Here is a 19,559-nt window from a genome sequence, read left to right as displayed (position 1 = left end):
GCACTCAGTGAAGCAGTGGGCAGCCATTGGGTACCGCAGGGTAGCCGTTCAGTGGATTCAAACCCCCAACCTTCCGATCACGGGGCCACCACTCTACCTACTGAGCTATCCCTGCCCCTAGATAGACGTAGTGATGACAGCAACATCAGGAAAGAGGAACACGAGAAGCTGGAGAAGATATGGAAGGTGAAGGTAACAGTGGTCCCAGTGGTCATCGGAGGTAATCATGTATGTGTGTGTGTGTGGTGATTTGTACCTCTCTGCTGTTTGGATCCAGATAAGATAGCCATTCCTGACTTTGGTACTGGTGCCATGGAGAACTGGGGTCTTATCACCTACAGGGAAACCAACTTGCTTTATGATGAAAACCAGTCATCCTCTTACAACAAGCAGCGAGTTGCCAGTGTCATCGCACATGAACTGGTTCACCAGGTAATGTTTTGATATATTTTGATTTTATAGAGAAATAAACCTTTTTCCTGAAAATGTTATCTTCCACTTTGCTAAATTGCATACTTTATATTTTGTGCTTGAATGTAGTGACTAAAAGAAACATTTTAGAATGAATTACGTACCACTGAAATGCCAACTTTATGATACAATTCAGTTTAATTCAAGTCAGTTTTACTGAGCAAGAAATTAAGGAGAATGTGTGACTAGAATCTCACTCTTGGTAAAGAGTGAAGGGGAATTGGGAAGGGGACCAGAGAAAACGACAGAGTCCAACATTAATTTGGGTCATAAACTAACATAGTGAAGCTCTGTAGGGCAAGCTCAGCCCGCTCAGCGGGGATTTCATCTTATGGTTAATAACAAAGCGGATCATGTGTCTTTTTCTTCTTCTATGGTAAACATTGTTTGAATTTTTAGACTGTTTTGATAGAGTTTGGGTGTTTTTGGTAGAGTTCTATAACATCCGTATTAAACATCACTAGTCATTCATCTTAATTTAAATTTTATGCGGCTAAGAGGAACAAGCATAAAACAGTAGCTCCATCATGGAGCCACTCTTGCTTGAACCAAGTTTTCTTGGATGAGAGAAAACTGGGAATGCCAGTTTCTGTAAGCGTCAGGGTTGCTGTAGCTCAGGAGGTAGAGCAGCTCATTTGCTAATTGAAAGGTTGTTCAGACTGGCTGCTTCAATCTGATCCTTGGGCAAGATAAGGAACCCTAAGTTGCTTTCCGATGCATTCATCAGAACGGAAATGTTAAATATAAAGGATAGAAAAAAGTGTTTTTATGAATGGCTGAATGAGGCATGTAGTATAAAGAACTTAAGTAAAGTACAAAAGTGCCAGTCTGTTGACCATTTTTACTTGTTTACTTTGATTGTGACTTGGTCTTTGGTTAGTTCAGGCCTCTTCAGTATGTCACATACAGAGGACTAGCACTGTAAAAACCAGTTTCATTTAATAACTGGGAGTATATATTTCTAAGCATAGAATAATTCAGCAGTTGCAAGCGCAAAGACTCATTTGAGAATCCAGAGGTATAATTTAAAAATTCTTTATATGTTCTTCAACCTTTTGCATGATGTACATGATTCATTGCAACATATCAGATATTTGACAGGAATGGATGATTTTTTCATTTAAAATTGCAGTTAAGTTGATGTTTACAAAACCCTCTTCTTACATGTTTTGAGCAATAAAGCTTTTACAGGGTAGTGCACTGCTGTGTTGGAATACTGAAGACAACTGTGCACTACTTTTTATTCACTGGTCTGCATTAGGTTTATATGGTGTTATTTTTGTGCCTCTATTCTGAGCACACGTTAAAAAAATGCAAGGGCAAATGTTGCATTTTGAGGAGAAAATTATTTTGAGTGAAGAAAAGTTTAATTTGAGCGAACAAAATTCATTTCTGCGGACAAGAAATGTATTTCAGTGTTTGCTATCATCCATATACACACACAGTAACAGCCCCTCTCGCTCAGTTGTTGGCATTTGCTCTCGCTCAGACCTCTGCTCTGTGTGCTCACAGACATCTGCAGACCTGCTCTCAGCATCTCTGCTCCCTGCGCGCTCAACTCTCTGTACACCGTTATAAGTGTGCCACAAAAACAACCAATCACAGACTTGGATGCAAAAATTCTGATTGGCTGTTACGGTCTCCAATCAACTCGCTAGCTACTGCATTCCTACTGCTACTGCAGTTAGTATGTTTAATTATTTTATTTTAAAATATATTATTTTTTTAAGAGCTGCAAAAGCACACAAAACACAACAGAAATAGGAAAAAAGAAAATGGAAATTCGTTTTTCCTATTTCCGTATTTGTTTTGTGTGCTTTTGCAGCGTTTTTCTTATTGCTGGTGTTTTCTTAAGTTGCAGTCCGTTTGGCCTCTCAGGGCCACCGTAGAGAGTTGAGCGTGATCGACACAGTGAGAGCAGGTCCCCAGATGTCTGTGAGCACACAGAGCAAATGAAAACAACTGAGCGAGAGGGGCTGTTATTGTGTGTGTGTATATGTATAATGGAAAACAATGAAATTCATTTCTTGCATGCAGAAATGAATTTTGTTCGCTCAAATTAAACTTTTCTTCACTCAAAATAATTTTCTCCTCAAAATCCAACACTTGCCCTTGCATTTTTTTAACGTGTGCTCAGAATAGAGGCACAAAAATAACGACATAGGTTTAGAGCTGCAACGATTCATCGAGTAATTCGAATAAGTAGATTCCAAAAAATCCTCCACACAAATTCTTTGCTTTGATGCTTCGTTTAACATACGGTTCAGTTGCGCGTTCTTGCGTTAAACAGCGTCAACGCAAGTGCCTTACCCACATTTGCGACTTAAAACAGACCTGCAATTAAAACATAATTAGGAGTAGCGTGTGAAAGTCTGACTACATTTAGCCCATGAAGCCTCCAGTTTAAACAAAACAAAAATGACAGCAGTGATGACGTCGCTGGCACAGTTTAACGTGGAGCCGGAGTCTGGTTACACACCGCCACGAGCAAAGAGCCGGAGCCGTCACCGAGACGGTGAGCTCAGGTTGAGTGAAAGTAAAATTGTTTCAAGTTTCCAAAAGAGCAGCGTTGTTCCTCTAATCACGATTAAAACATTCATTGTGAAAAAATTGTGAGTCCTTCATCAAAGCACCTTATCAAAAAACTCCAAATCCACTGCCTGCTGTTTCGTTTACACAGAGAAGTGTCTGCAGTAAGCCTCCAGAAGTATTAAAATAAACATGAACTCTTAACTTAGTCTGATACATGTTTAAATGATACAGTTTGCTGCAGGCCGACGGCAGCCATCATATTTTACATGGAAGCGATACCTGCAGCAACAGGCGGGAGTCTAAAGGGTGCTGGTGTGTGCTAGACCACATTTATTTCAAGACTTTGTAACATTTTTTAGATTGAAAGTTAAATAATACAAAATGTTGTGTTATTTAAATTGCATTAATAAAAGCTTTTTCACAAACCAACAAAAATATACATGTAAAACTCTGAGCCACCGACCTGAGGGTTGTTAGGTTGGACACTGAATTATTATTAATATTAAGAAACATCTGCACCATCATAACGTCTTGTTTTCAGCACCACAAAAACTTTGCATGAAAACAAAACTTCAGAAAGCTGTGAGAGGTCTTTCTGTCCCCTGTTAAAGTCAGAAAGCCTGACAGAAACACAGAATAAAGCTACACATTTTTATGCCTTAGTTTAGATTACATATATATCTTATTTTATTTGATTTTTTTTAAATCATTGCACTTGCCAATTTCTTATTTTGTGTGGACTCTTGAAACTCATGTCAGTTGTATTTTTTTCAGTGGTTTGGGAATATTGTAACTATGGATTGGTGGGATGACCTGTGGCTCAATGAGGGCTTTGCCAGCTTCTTTGAGTACATCGGAGTGGAATTAGCAGAACCAACCTGGGGCATGGTGAGCTCTCCTTTAAAGGCACATTAAAGATCCACCGAGCTATTACTGCCAGTCACCTGGAAGTTCTCAGTACCTGTGTTGCTGTGGTCTTACAGCGAGACATCATGATCATCAGCGATGTGCTTCCTGTCATGGTGGATGACGCTCTGCTGTCCTCTCATCCGATCATTGTAGATGTGTCAACCCCAGCTGAAATCACCTCTGTGTTTGATGCCATCTCATACAGCAAGGTATGAGATCTCTCTGTAAGCACTCAGACAATAAAAGTTAACCATACTGTTACACTACATGCAAACAAGATCCAACATGTATCACTCGTGACTGTGTGTGACAGATTAAGCACTTAAGATGAACAGAATAAATACTGGATATAATATTTGAATGGGTGGATGTAGATTGCACTATAAAAGTCCTGTGAGTTGTCAACAATACATTAAAATTGCTCTATGGATATCAGTTGTGAGATTATTATTTTATCATATGTTATCCTATGCCTATAATCGAAATGAGTGAATTATTATACTGCTGTAAGCCACACCATACTTATTATAGAGAGTACAATTAGTATGTAGCCGTAGTTCTAGTTTGCATTATGCTTCTGAATGACAAAAGAATGTGAAAATCATTAGACTCATTAGATAGGTTTGTATTAACCTATACTATTGATTTACTGTGAATGAGTTACTGTTTCATGACATTTCATACTGCTGAGTTAAGAAGAGAATACTGTGAGCAGAGAGCACATTCCACAGGAGCTTCACCCCCTCGTTGGAAGCAGATAAACAGGGAGCCAAGTTCATAACTCAGGCTCACTGAGAGTTAGAGGGTATCTTTAGGCTTTTACGACTAGGTGGGGGTCAACAGAGGCTATAAAGGTTTGAGTAACGCTCCACCATTTTGAGATTTGCTGTGACCCTCTTCATCCATGTCTCCCCATCCGGATGGTTTGTGCTCTTAAAGTGTTGAATTGTATGGAATAAAGGATTGTTGATTGAGCATTTATACACCGAGTATTGTTCTTCATTCAGCCCAAAGATCAAAAGAATTGGGAGGATTTAACACAGTCCATTTGCCTTGTAATGAAAATTGTTCAACTTTTTTCCAGGGAGCATCTATTCTCAGGATGCTGGAGGACTGGATGGGCAGAGACAAGTTCAGAGATGGTTGTCGAGTAAGTCATAGACTCACAGCTCTTTTAGTATTTAAAAAAATTGATGTTGCTCTTTTGATTAACATTAATTATAATTTCAAATCTCCCAGCAGCTGAGTAATCAAGTCTTTTTCTCTTTCAACAGAAATATTTGAAAGACTTCTATTTCAAGAATGCCAAAACGAGCGACTTCTGGGCATCTCTTGCCAGTGTATGTTTGGACTTGCCCTTCAGTCTGTGCTAGTGTTAAGACTAAGAAAAATACACAATTGCTAAAAGAAAAAGGAAATATTTAGGGTTATTTTCTTAATCATATTAACATTTCAGGAAATTTCTTCAAGCAACTGAAATCCCTAAAAACATCGAGCTGCTAGACTGTTAAAACTGTTATGACCGGCTGTGTGCAGGCAGGAATAGGACCCAAGGTGCAGACACTCGGGGGCAAAACTTGAACTCAAAACAGCTTTAATGCTAAACTCAAATGTAACATAACTGGACATATCAAAATAAACTTACACCGGAAGACTGACAGAACACACAGCTAGATAAACAGTAGATCGCGACACGGACACAGAGAAACACAGGGCTTAAATACACAGAGGGAGCAATCAGGGAATGGGTAACAGGAGGGAAACACAGCTGGGGCAAATCAGGCCTAACGAGACAAGGGGAAGCGAAACCAGATACATTAACATCAGACAAGGACCTTCAAAATAAAACAGGAAACATGACACAGACTGAACTAAAGACACAGACTAACACGCACGCACTGCAACAGAGGGAACAGAGACGTGGGACCAGGACAAACACAGACACTGACTGGACACGGGGATATAGCGGACAGGGGAGACAACAACTAAGGATTACTCAGAGACAAACCATAAGACAGAACTCTAACAAAGAAACCAAAGAATAGAAATGATAAATAATACAATAAACTCAAAACCCTGGGTCAACGACCCAGGCATCCTAACAGTACCCCCCCCTAAACGGCTGGCTCCCAGACAGCCCAAACCCGAACACCAAAACAAAAAACAACCCAACCAGGGTGGGCGGTGGGGGAAACAGGATGGAGGGCTTGAAACAAACCAAACGCAAGGAGCCAGAAACAAAAAAAGTTGCAAACACTGGAGCCCGGAAAGCAACAGAACAAAAACAGGCTCACGACAGGCGCAGGCGGCCAGGAAAAACAGTTCACCCAAAGTTCAGGGGGCCGGCCCGGAGGCTGACGGCACAATAGTCCAAACCTGGGCAGTTCAGGGGGCCGGCCCGGAGGCTGACGGCCCAAGAGCCCAGAAAACAGTTCAGGGGGCCGGGCAGGCGGGAGGCACCAGCGGCGACGGAGCAGGTCAGGAGGCTGGCCGGGCGGGAGGCACCGGCAGCGACGTAGTTCAGGGGGCCGTCCATGACGGCAATGACGTCCAGTCATCGGCCTGGAAAGTGGCCGGACAGGACGTGCACGATGAGCAGGCCGGACAGGACGTGCAGGACGGACAGGACGTGCAGGACCAGACGGCATGGAGACCTCAGGCGCAGACGAAGCTAGACGGAGTGAGGCTGGACCAGGCGACGCAGAAGCTGAAGACACGGAGGCTGGACCAGACGAGGGTGGCGCTGCCGGCGACGGCGTGGGAGCCGCAGAGGGTGGCGCTGCCGGCGACGGCGTGGGAGCCGCAGGTTGCTGGACGGGCCCCTCGGACCCTCCAGCGGGAACAGGCGGCTGAAGCGGTCCCTCGGACCCTCCAGCCGGAACAGGTGGCTGAGTAAACAACTGAGGTGAGAACTGAGCAGGTGACTGAGCTGATAGGTGAGCTAAAGTCTGAGCTATGGAGAGAAGTTTAAGATGTATTGACTGTTGTAAAGATGGTAGTAATGGTGGGTAAGGTGGTGGATTAGCAGTAAGCTGAGCTAGTTCCCCTGAGCCTCCAGAACCTGAAGAAAACTGCTGGACGGGCTCACCTGAGCCTCCAGCGAGGTCAGAAACAGGTGCAGGTACGGGTGGTGGAGCTAACTGGTTCCCGGTCATCCTCACCTTGGGAGCCGGGACAGGCACCGTCAACGGCTGGGCTGCTGCTGTCCCCACCCGAGGAGCTAGTACGGGTGCAGCGACAGGCAGAGCCTCAGCCGGCCTGGACACCGGAGCAGGGACCAGCTGGACCTCAGCCTCCCTCACCCGAAGCACTGAAACAGGTGCAGGGGAATGCTGGGCCCGAGCTGCCCTGGGAGCAGGAACACAACGGGGCGAAGGAGCAGGCGCAGCAAACACAGACTCTTTTTTTTTGCCTGTCCCGTTTGGTTCTTTTGCATCAGAATTATTGTCTGAAGGCAAAGAAAGATGCCCAACGGATTTACTTTACCAAATAGACCATCCCAGCCTTGCCGTAATGGTCTGTTTGATTCACCCTTTATTGTTTATTTTATTTATTTTTTATTTTCACTTGCTAGATACGGGACAGACTTGAATGAGGAAAAGAAAAGGGAGAAAGGAAGAGGGGGGGAAAACAGCGGAGAAGAGGGACGGGGATAAAGGGCAAAAAAACAAAAACCAACTAAATAAGCAGACAAAAAAATACATCCATCAATCACCTGGATCACCTGTTGAGAAAGAAAAAAGAAAACAAGCAGAAGAAAACGAGAGCAATACAATAAACAACATCACAATGATATATGGGAATATAACAGTAAATACTAAATATTAAACATTATTGTGCAGCACGTAAGATCGACAGCGCACAGTGTGCTTTGAGGTAGGAGCCAAAAAGGGTGTAGTTTGTGTGTGTGAGCACCCGTGTGTACACCTGTGAGCATGGACGCGCTTGTTTTTTAAAAGGTTCCTTCATGTAATGATCTGCTAGAGGGTGTGGGGGGGCCACAGCCCCGTCCTCCAGGCCATGAAGCAGGTATGGAGGAGATCAAAACTCCAGACATCCAGAGGCCCCCAGAACACAAGAGACCAAGGAAGACCAACAGAGGGGCACACAAACTCATCTAAAATGTTTGTTAGCTTCCTACCACCACCACGTCTAACAGTCTTAACAGTCTCAACAGTCTTTGATTTAACAGTTTTCACAGTCTCAGACTTTACGTGGCCAGGTCTAGAAAAAACAGACTTGGCAAAAGTGGGTTTTAGCTTATTTCCACCACGATGAACAGTATTAGGACTAAAAATCTCAGAGGAATGTATATTGTCATTACCTAGCTCGTGAGGAGCTAAACCAAAACTGGCCTCCCAATCCAAATCATCATCGAGAAAAGAGATCCCGAAGGTGTCTGAGGTGAGATTATAGTCCTTTCTGTTTATTGGCTCATGAGTGTGGGAAATGTTGTCATTTCGACTCACCACCACAAGTTGCTCAGAATTGTCCATATGATGGCGGCGTGGGCACCGCTTTCCTCGGGAGGAGCAACACTGTGACATCTGACCTTGAGGTCAAGGTCAGATGTCACGTTTTCTGAATCTCTTGTTAACGTGATAATTCAAGAAGTAAGAGACACATGATTTTGAAACTGATAATGTTAGGTGCATCTACTAAAGATCACAAACGAGTTCAATTCTCATAGACCTCAACCTCAAGGTCAAGATCAAAGGTCAGGTTTTCTGAATGTCTCGTGAATGCAATAACTTGAGAATGACGTGACGTAGGATTTCAAAATTATGCCATACCTTCTACCAGCTGCATCTACCAGAAGGCTGAGGATTACCACTGGCGGCTGAGAGTAGTTTTAACCTGAGCCAAACTACCAGCATCCCAACCTCGGATATTTACTTAATACAAAGACATTAATATTGATTTATTATAAATATCTTAATCTAAGAGCATTAAAGTGTATTTGAAAAGTATTTACATTTTTCTTAGCACATAGCTAATTTACCCTCTCTGCATCCAGGTGAGTGGGTTGCCGATTGCAGAAGTCATGGATACATGGACCAAACAGATGGGTTATCCTGTGCTGGACCTGTCTGTCTCTGATACAGATGCCAGACTGAGCCAAAAGCGTTTCCTCTTGGACCCCAAAGCTAATACTAGCCAGCCTCCTTCAGATCTTGGGTATGAGAAAGAAAAAAATCGGGTCATTGACCCAGCATTTGTGTCTCAGTATTTTTCCTCGTTCTAGTTAGTATTTAGTTGCAATTTGTTCAGTGGTGGTTTTAGTTGAATTTTCTCTGCATTTATAAGTCTTATCTGTTTTGTGGCTCTTTGTGGATTTTATTCTTGAGAGTTTTAGTTTTTATTTTTAGTTTCTCGTGATCAGGTTACTAAGGTAGTCATTAGCTTATGTGTATTTGTACCTCAGTTTTCCTCTTGCCCTCAGTGCTGTGTGCTCTACTGTGCCATGTTCTTTTCCTATCATCCGACTGACTTTGTACCTGGCTCCAGCTCTGTCATTATTTGTATTTTGTGTTTCTGGGGTAGAAATTACACTGGACAGAAATGCAGAATTTGCAGCTTTAACAATCTTCTGATATTTTGATGAGCAGTCATGTAGCCTTCCAAGTCCACCAAATCAGTGGTCCTCAACCCCTGGCCCACGGACCGGTACCAGTCCGTGAGTCGTTTGGTACCAGGCCGCAAGAGTTGAGGCTCGGGTGTGATATTTAGGGTTTTCAGGAGTTTTATCGTTAACTCGGTTTCCCTGGGTCTTTTCCCGTGTTGTAGTTGTGTGTCTTATTTTGAAAGAAATATTTACACGTTACCATAGCAACCAGAGAGCATAAAGGGGCAGAGAGGAGGATGTTACTCTCAGTGTTGTTGGAGCATTTGATCGTATCATTTTATTTTGCTGTATTTATCCGCCACACCTCAAAGGCCGGTCCATGAAAAGATTGTCTGACATTAAACCGTCTGTGGTGCAAAAAAGGTTGGGGACTGCTGCACTAAATATCACAGCCCTCTTCCAAACTTTCTGACCTGGCTGGTAGTGAGGTTCCTTGGTTCAGCATTGACCAGCTAGCTGCTTATTCTGCTCCACGGTGCCCAGCAAGGTGGCCTGAGCAGATTTCCAGAGCTCGCGACACCAGCATAAGTGGTGCTGAACAGATGGGACAGTGCACTCACCCTTAACAGAAGGTAACAAAGGCAACTGATACCCCAGTGACGACTCAAAAGATGAGAGGCCAGTGTCAGAGGATGTCAGGGATATGTGCGGGCACTATATCAAGGCCAGTTGGTGCTCCAGGTGGACAGGTTGGAATAGACATCACACCGGAGGGCCAGCTCACTCTTAGTTAGGTCCAGTTGTCAGGATCTGTGGGGCGCAGATTGTGTTTAGCAAAACAGGACCCAAATGCACATGTAGAGATGGGATCTTAACAAAGGGCGAATTGTTTATTAATGCTGATTAATAACTATTCAAAATACAAACAAAATGCAAAAGGGAATTAAGACTGACATTAGCAAAAAACAAGAGTAGGACAACACTATAGGAACTAGAACAATAGAACCTGGGAAAGACACGAAGGGAGGTCAGCTGACGTTCCGGTGAGAGACAAAAAGGAACTCACACAATAACTACACAGACAGGTGATGAGCAGACTGGAGACAGCAGGGGAACACAGCTGGAACGAATTAGATACAACGAGACAGGAGAAGCAAAACTAAACACAAAGCACATGAGACAAAGACTATCAAAAAAAGACAGGAAACACAATAAACACAGAAAGAGACCCAGACTCAAAACACGAAGCTGACACTGGAAGCGAATACCACGACCCAGAGACAGACAGCATGAGAGACACAGAGAGCGAAGGGAACCAAACATGGGGACGCTGTACACAGAACATAGAGACAAAACTATGACAGACTGGACATAACAACAAGACTAAGTAAGAAAAATACTAAAACAAAGAGAAGGCTAAAGCTCAAGAGAAGCGTATTAAAGAAAGCTAAAATATCTAAAGTTGTCTAAATTACCCTAGAGATACATAAAATAAATACAAGTCATAATCACACAGTAACTAAACTATACCAATAGAGACTAGGAAACATAAAGTTTAAAACATTAAAGGGATAACAAAGTTAAAAAAAAAAAAAGGGTTATAGACCCAGAACAGTGATACCACTCTGCCTGGCTATTGGTCTAAGGATGGATACCAGAATGGAATTGGAGTCTTTGATCCAAAACAATTATCCACAGGAATTATTTGAAGGCATTAGTATAACTGTGTTGTCTGCTGAGGGACGAAGGCAGGTGATGAAGTCCAGAGTCCGTTAGAAGAAGTCAGAGAAGTCCCGAAGAAAGGGAGGCGACTGCCTTGTTTTGGGCACAAACTTGACAGGTAGACAAATATTCCCTGACATCTTTTACCAAAGTTACCCTCAGAACAAATATTGAAGAAATGAGTTGATGTGGTTTATACAGTTTGTACAATTCAAGAAAACCCCTTTTGATTTGTCGACATTAATGACAGCATGCTACAGCATAATCGCTCTAATAGGATATTATGGTCGACAGTATCGAACGCTGCACTGAGGTCTAGCAGGACAAGCACAGAGATGAGTCCACTGTCAGAGGCCATAAGAAGATCATTTGTAACCTTCACTAAAGCTGTTTCTGTGCTGTGATGAACTCTGAAACTTTTAAAATCAACCATTCTGCTGCAGACGATCTGTTTATTGTTTTACAACTGCTTCAAGAATGTTTGAGATAAAAGACGAAATTAGAGACTTTCTTGTGACTTATTGGAGCATTTAGCAGTAAAGGAGAGTATTTTTTGTTCTTGATGAAAAAGACTAAATAAGGACATGTTAGTTAAGTCACAGAATAGATAAAAAGTAAAAAAATGTATGTGAATTGATCACTATAAATGTATTTTTGTTCCAGGTACAAGTGGACAATTCCAGTCCAATGGCATTCTCTTCAAAGTGACAAAAACATGTCGCTTATGTTTGACAAAAACACCGCAGGTATTTCAGCTTAAATTTTTTGTGGTCATCTACAAAATATTTATTATAATAAAAAGCAAATCCACAACCAGCAGGCAGGACAGTGATATAAATGTTTTGCACTAAAAGCAAAGTTGAGATGCTGCAATTGATAGTACATAGTTTAGTTTTTACTTATCTGGTACCTTCTTTTTTTTTTTGTCCCGTTTGGATCTTTAGCCATCAGAATTGTTGTCTTAAGGCCAAGAACGATGCCAAGCGGATTTATTTTACCAAGTGGATCATCATGGCCTTGCCATATTGGTCCATTTGATTGACCTTTATTATAATTATGAATTTATTTTATTTTCCGTTGCTACAAACGGGACAGACATGACTGGGGGATAGGACAGGGAGAAAGAATGAAAGAAAGAGAGGGAGAGAAAGAAAACCAGAGGGGAGAAGAGACGGTGAGAAGGGGGGGAAGAAAGAAAAAAAACAAACAAACAAACAAAACACCTGGATCACCTGTATGGAGAAATAAAAAACAGAAGAGAAAGAAAACAAAAAAGAGCAACATAATAAAAACAGCACCATCACAATAAACTAGCTAGCAGTAGATAACAGTAGATACTAAATATTAAACGATATTGTGCAGCACGCAAGATAGACAGCGCACAATGTGCTTTAAGGCAGCAGCCAAGAAAGGTTCAAGGTTCAAGGTTCTTTATTTGTCACATGCATAGTTATACAAGTATAACACACAGTGAAATGTAGCCTGACACGCTCCTCGACATGTGCAAAAATGGGGGGGGGGGAAGAACATTATATATATATATATATATATATAGTATATACATTGGGTGAATGTGCAGTAGTAGCAGCAAGCAGGTGAATTCTGTACATTAATATGAATAGACATCTGACTATTTTACAGAATAGACAATATAAACATAATTAAAGTTAAAGGAATTTGGAATGTACATTGTGCCTGGGTTTAGAGTGTTTGGAAGAGAGTCCTGTCTCAGTCAATTATAGATGATGTGAGAGGGCGGGTGTGTGTGTTTAGGGCGCGGATGGCTCGGGGATAGAAGCTCCTCTTGAGTCTCTCTGTCCTTGCCCGGATGATGCGGAACCTTCTACCAGATTGCAGAAGTTGGAACAGATTGTTGCCAGGATGGGACGGGTCCTTCAGTATCTGCGCTGCTCTAGTCCGGCATCTCCTCGTGTAGGTGTCCTGAAGCGGGGGGAGAGCAATCCTGCAGCAGCGTTCTGCTGTACGGATCACTCTCTGGAGAGCTTTTTGGTCCTTCCTTTGGTTCCCAAACCACGATGTCATGTTCTGTGTGAGGATGCTCTCCACAGCGCCTGTATAGAAAATCCTGAGGATCTTTGGAGAGACCCTGAACTTCCTCAGTTGTCGTAGGTGATACAGGCGCTGCCTAGCCTTTTTGGTCTGGACCTGAATGTGGGCAGCCCATGTCAGGTCTGAGGAGATGTGGACACCAAGATACTTGAAGGACTGCACCCTCTCCACTGGAGCTCCATTGATGATAATGGGCTTGTAGTCTCTGTGCTGACCCCTTCTGAAGTCCACCACCAGCTCCTTGGTCTTGCCGACGTTCAGCTGGAGGTGGTTGTCCTGGCACCATGATGCCAGATTCTTCACTTCGTCCATGTAGGCCGCCTCATCGTTGTTGGAGATGGCACCCAACACCACTGTGTCGTCAGCAAACTTCACAATGGTGTTGGAGCCATGGGTGGCCACACAGTCTGAAGTGTAGAGGGAGTAGAGCAGTGGCGAGAGGACACATCCCTGAGGTGCTCCTGTGTTGATGGTGATGCTGTTAGAGACGCATCTACCCACCCTCACCACCTGAGTTCTGCCAGTGAGGAAGTCCAACACCCATGCACACAGACGGCTGTTAAGTCCCAGATCCCTGAGCTTTGTGAACAGTCTGCAGGGCACTATTGTGTTAAACGCTGAACTGTAATCAACAAACAGCATTCGCACATAGTTACCCTGTTTCTTGTCCACGTGGCTGAGAGTGGTGTGTAGGACGTGGGCGATGGCATCCTCTGTGGATCTGTTGGATCGGTAGGCAAACTGCAGCGGATCTGTGGTGTCTGGGATGGAGGAGGAGATGATGTTCTTCAGCAGCCTCTCAAACACCTTCATTACTACCGAGGTCAGTGCAACTGGCCGGTAATTGTTCAGGGATGAGGGTTTGCTGTTCTTGGGCACAGGGATGATGGTGGATCTTTTGAAGCATGTGGGGAACACAGACTTCGCCAGGGACTCGTTGAAGATGTAAGTGAACACACCTGCTAGCTGATCAGCACAGCAGCACAGCAGACGGCCGGTGATGCCGTCTGGCCCCGCCGCTTTCCTTGTGTTCACTCTCCTCAATGCCGCTCGGACGTCATGCTCCGCGATGCTGGTCACCGGTCTCTCGCTGATGACGTCACTGTCCTCGGTAGTCAGGCGGTAGATAGCATTAGCCGCCTGGCTAACCTCGAAACGGGCGTAGAACTGATTCAGCTCGTTGGTGAATGCAGAGTCGGCGTTGATCGGCGCAGTGTCCCTGGCTTTGTAGTCCGTAATGGTGCGTAGTCCGTGCCACATACTCCGTGTGTCGCCCTGGTGGAAGCGGGACTCCACACGTTCCCGGTACCGGCGTTTGGCATCTCTCACCGCGCGGCGCATGCCGTATGAGGCCGCTTTGTAGGCGCTCATATCGCCAGTGGCGAGACCCGCGTTGTAGGAGCCGGTCCTGGCGTTCACTGCAGTGCGGATCAATCTGTCCACCCACGGTTTCTGGTTTGGGAATGTGGTGACTCTCGCAGTGGGGATAATCTCCTCCGCTAGCATACTGACGAAGCATACTGCTACTTCCGTAAACTCGTTGATGTCGACTGCGCATGCTCTGAACATGTCCCAGTCGACGTCGTTGAGTGCGTCCTGTAGCGTAGCTTCTGGTTGGGCAGTCCACCGTTTTACCTCCCTCGTGGTCACGTCTTCCCTCCGTATGTTTTGTTTATACTGGGGAATGAGGAAGATGGCGTTGTGGTCAGACTTCCCAAAAGCTGGGTGTGAGACAGCTTTGTAGCCCTGCTTGTATGGCGTGTAGCAGTGATCCAAAATTCGATCCCCCCTCGTTGGACACGAGACATGCTGGTAAAAGTTTGGCATGACTTGTCCGAGGTTCGCTTTATTAAAGTCTCCTGCTACAATGAGGGCTGCGCCCGGGTCCTTGTTTTGAAGCGAGCTCAGCACATCATGTAATTCGGACAAAGCCATACCTGTGTCCGCTTGGGGTGGGATGTAGACCACCGTGGCGATGACCGAGGTGAACTCACGGGGCAGATAGAAAGGGCGGCACTTAATGCTCAGGAACTCCAGATGTGGTGAGCAGCCGCTGGAAAGAGTAGAAATGCTCCTGGCATCACACCACTTTCTGTTTACCATGAAACACACTCCTCCACCTTTGGTTTTGTTCGACTCTGCCGTTCTGTCCGCGCGGAGCACAAAGAATGAATCCGACGGAGTTACGGCCTGGTCCGGCACGGTGGGGGTCAGCCATGTCTCCGTGAAGCACAGAATGTTGCAGTCCCCCATGTCGCGTTGGAAGGTGACCCTTGCTTTTAGGTCATCGAGCTTGTTCTCCATGAATTGTACATTGGCCAGTAGGATACTGGGCAGTGGTGCGCGATGCGCCTGCTGTCTCAGTCTGTTCCTAATGCCAGCGCGTTTCCCCCGGCGCTTCTTTGTTCTGCGCCTCGGATGAGCGGCCCGTCCTTTGTTGTTCTCCGCACCGCGTAGAATCTCTGGCGGCCAGGAAGGGTCGGGTTTAAAAGTGTCCAAGATTAGATGTGCAACCTTGTCACCGATGTTTACAAGTGATCCGCTGTCGTATACTATAAGACTAGAGGATTTTGGGATGTAAACCAGAGCAAAAAATAAGTAAAAAACAAGAAAAGTGGATAGTCGGAGCGGAGCGGTCAGGAAGGCGTCTGGACGTGGCCGCGCCATCTTGTTCAAAGGTGTAGTCTGCGTCTGTGAACACCCGTGTGTACACCTGTGTGCACACCTGTGTGGATTAGCATGCTTGTATTCCAAAGGTTTCTCCATGTAACGATCTGCTAGGGAGTGTGGGGAGCCATAGCCCCGTCCCCCAGGGCATGAAGCAGGTATGGAGGAGATCCAGGCCCCAGACATCCAGAGGCCCCAGAGTACGAGGACCCGAGGAGGACCACCAAAAGGGGGGGAACCGTGCCACCCTCCTGGGAAGAGCTGAGTAGAGCCCCAAATGAGAGGTCACCCAGCAGCTACGGAGCAGAGGCCAGAGGGGGTTGCAGTGGCATGCCCGCGGGCTCTGCCGGCAGCCAGCTGTGCCAGAGAGGACCGAGCTGGTACCTTCTTACATAGAGAAACATCTATGTTAAGTGCAACCAGTTGGATGGTAATAACTGTCCATCCATCCATCCATCCTCTACCACTTATCCAGGTTTGGGTTGCAGGAAGAGCAGTCAAAGCAGGGAAACCACCTCCTCTAGTTCATCCAAGAGGACACGAGTCATTACCAAGCTTGCCAACAAATAATCTCTCCAAAGAGTCCTGGGTCTGCCCTGGGGCCTCCTGCCAGTAGAACAAGCCCAAAATACCTCATCTTGGACCTCCAAGATGAGGTATTTTGGGCATGTCCTAAAAGGATGCCTCCACCTGTCTAGGAGGCATCCTTGTCAGATACCCGAACGACCTCAACTGGCGCCTTTTAATATGGAGAAGAAGAAACTGTACTCCCAATCCCTCTTAAATAACTCCTCATTATATTCCTAATGGAGAGCTCATTATATATACCCAGAGTTCATGACTCATGCATTAAGAGAATTAATTGGGCAATCCAGGATCAGTACTGAAAAATCAGGCAGGCCATTCCTCCTGGTCACAAGCCTCCAGGTGAGTGTTGAAGTGCCCCAGCACAACAATGGAGTCCACAGGTGGAGCACTGTTCACCATTCTACCCAGTGATTCCAAGAATGCTGAGTACTCTGAACTGTTATTTGGTGCATAGTTAAAACAGTAGGGACCCATTCCCTGATCTGATGGCACAGGGAGGCAACCCTTTTATCCACTGGGTAAAACACTGAACATGCAGTTATTGAACCAAGAGGATACAAGTAAATTCATCCCAGTCTGCCACCTCCCACTGAGGGCACATCTCGGGGGAAATAGATAGACACTGGTTCCAGAGCTTGAGCTGTGCTTTGAGGCGAGCCCAAATATATCTAGTTAGTATCTCTCAACCAGGGGCTTTGTCCCCACCAGAGAAGTGACAAGTAACAATTAACTTTAAACATCAAACTTTTAAACAGTACTGCTCATAATATTTCCTTCACTGTTCTTATAATGACTACTTTCAGAGCAAACCATCACCGATTACTCACCATTAGCGGATGGGCTGCTAAAGGTTAACGATGATCATATTGGATTCTACAGAGTCAACCATGATGACCGCATGTGGACTGCTATTAGTCAACAGCTTCAAACCAACCATTTGGTATACCTTTCAGACCCCACTTGAATATAATAATATCTATTCTACACTCAACCAATCATATTATAGATTTTATCTGGGTTGCTAAGCTCTTATTATGGAGGAGTTGAGAAAATGAACAGGCAGAGCCAAACCATACCACAGTATTCACTCACTGTTACTCTTTCTGAATCTCTTTTCCCCCAGGAGTTTGATGCAGCTGATCGCACAAGCTATATTGATGATGTTTTTGCTCTTGCAAGGTTGGATATCATCAAAACACTCAAAGAAATCTGCATAAACAAATCATTGATGTCTAATCGGAAATACAGAATACTAATCTTTTTTCTTTTAACTGTTTAGAGCGGACATTATAGATTACGGTCACGCCTTCAACCTCACTAAGTACCTGACAAGTGAGACGGAGTATATAGTCTGGGACCGTGTGGATGCCTCCATTGCCTATGTCCGGAACATGTTGTCTAGCAATGCTCTACTCTATCCAAAGTTTCAGGTAATCACAACGTTAACGCTTCTGTCTTTCTTTGATTCACATTTAAGCGCTCAGTTATTTAAAAGCAAATAATCATTGTAATCAGAAACACTAATCACAAACAAAATAAGGCCACAGTATATAAACCTGTCAGTTTATTATTGCTGTTATTAATAAATAATATTAATACGTCTCAACTCATTTCCAACTTTTAATCCCACTATCTGCATAGTTTTTATAGCTGCAATTTAGATGATATTCTTGTGCTTTGGGTAAGACATTGAGTTTCCATCTGCAATGAAATGTGCAAGTTTCACATGCTTCGTTGATATTATTACCATCATATACACCAGGTGAGATAGTTTTAATCTCTCTTCTACATTATAATATCAACCTGTAGGATTTAGAAAAATGTCCCCAGGAAATAATGCTCATAACAGTGAGATAGGTAGAAATACTTATTAACTTATATATGCCATATATACAAAGTGTGTGTCTCCTTGGGTGTTCTGTGTTGGACTTTACCTTCCACATCTTCACCAGTTGTTGCTACAGCACTTGGAAGCTCTTGGCATTTGTCAGTGTTCATATGCTTCTTTCTGATGCTGGTGTTAGATGTGTTGCCACATCTGTCACAGCCTTAAAGCAGATACCTCCTAATTTGGGGAGGAAAATTTGTTTTGCGTTGAAAACGTGGAGGTGGGAGAAGAATTTAGTTAACAAGCTCTGACGAGCTTCTCACTGGGCTTGGAAGGAATAAAAAGAAGTTGGAAGGAAGGAAAAGGTTTTGTTAATAGTGTAGATCATCCAATTAGGTATGTATTTAGTGGGTTACATGTGTCTAAGGATATAATTTCTGACCCCCCTCCCCCCCCAAAAAAATACATTTAAAAATTGGATACATTAGTAACAAAGTTGAAGGTGATAAATCTGCAATATTAGATATGGTATGGTGAAAACTGTTAATGTTAATAGTATCATGAGTGTAAGAAGAAAAGATTGGGGCAGGATACCCTGTGCCTTACCCCCATCAGGGTAAAAGTTTACTTAAGTTTAAACTTAAGTATAGAAAAGAAACTAATATACGCTTAACTATAAAAGTAAGGATGCTAAAGGGTATTGGATGATAATGAATAGGAACATCTTCACAACTGATTACCTGTGATGGAATAACAGTAGAGGACTTTCATGATTATAAACATCTAAAGCCGTATGGTACAGATTTGTTTGATTTTAATACAAATTTACTTAAATATTTAATTTCAAGACTTTTTCTGAGGAAGAGGTTAAAACCCAGATCAAGTATCTGAAGAATAATAATATGAGTGCAAGTCCTGCAGAGCTGATTTCATTGGTTACCAAATTATTTAACTTGGTAGTGATGAAAAGGTTTATACCAACAAATCAGACGGTATGAACTGTGGAACCCAGTTATAGTTGTTCAGATCAAGTCATCTTACCAGTATTGCCGTATGGCTCAGTGGTATGAGGTCATGAAGAAATGTCTCTCTTTTTTAAGCTTTTCATGTTACATTTATCAACACACTACTTAAGTTAAACAGAAATGTATTCGTTTTTGGTTTTTCTTATGTTTAGTTTTCTAGAGAATCGATATGATAAAAGTG

General features: G+C 43.8%; 1 protein-coding gene across 1 annotated transcript in view; it reads left to right on the top strand.

Annotated features, from left to right (window-relative positions):
* The window catches only part of enpep (glutamyl aminopeptidase), a 38,977-nt gene that overhangs the window by 7,264 nt on the left and 12,154 nt on the right, over positions 1–19,559 (top strand). Inside the window, exons 5-14 of the mRNA XM_084915234.1 lie at positions 278–432; positions 3,778–3,891; positions 3,987–4,121; positions 4,997–5,062; positions 5,187–5,252; positions 8,930–9,090; positions 11,864–11,946; positions 17,329–17,465; positions 17,649–17,704; positions 17,805–17,955. Coding sequence (XP_084771360.1) covers positions 278–432; positions 3,778–3,891; positions 3,987–4,121; positions 4,997–5,062; positions 5,187–5,252; positions 8,930–9,090; positions 11,864–11,946; positions 17,329–17,465; positions 17,649–17,704; positions 17,805–17,955 — 1,124 coding nt within the window. The remainder of the gene's footprint in view (positions 1–277; positions 433–3,777; positions 3,892–3,986; positions 4,122–4,996; positions 5,063–5,186; positions 5,253–8,929; positions 9,091–11,863; positions 11,947–17,328; positions 17,466–17,648; positions 17,705–17,804; positions 17,956–19,559) is intronic.

This window comes from Perissodus microlepis, chromosome 19, assembly GCF_051167445.1.
Source record: "Perissodus microlepis isolate ML-2025 ecotype Zambia chromosome 19, ASM5116744v1, whole genome shotgun sequence".
In the NCBI taxonomy this organism is placed as follows: Eukaryota; Metazoa; Chordata; class Actinopteri; order Cichliformes; family Cichlidae; genus Perissodus; species Perissodus microlepis.
Note: the sequence above shows the minus strand (reverse complement) of the source record. Positions and strands in the feature narration are given on the sequence as shown.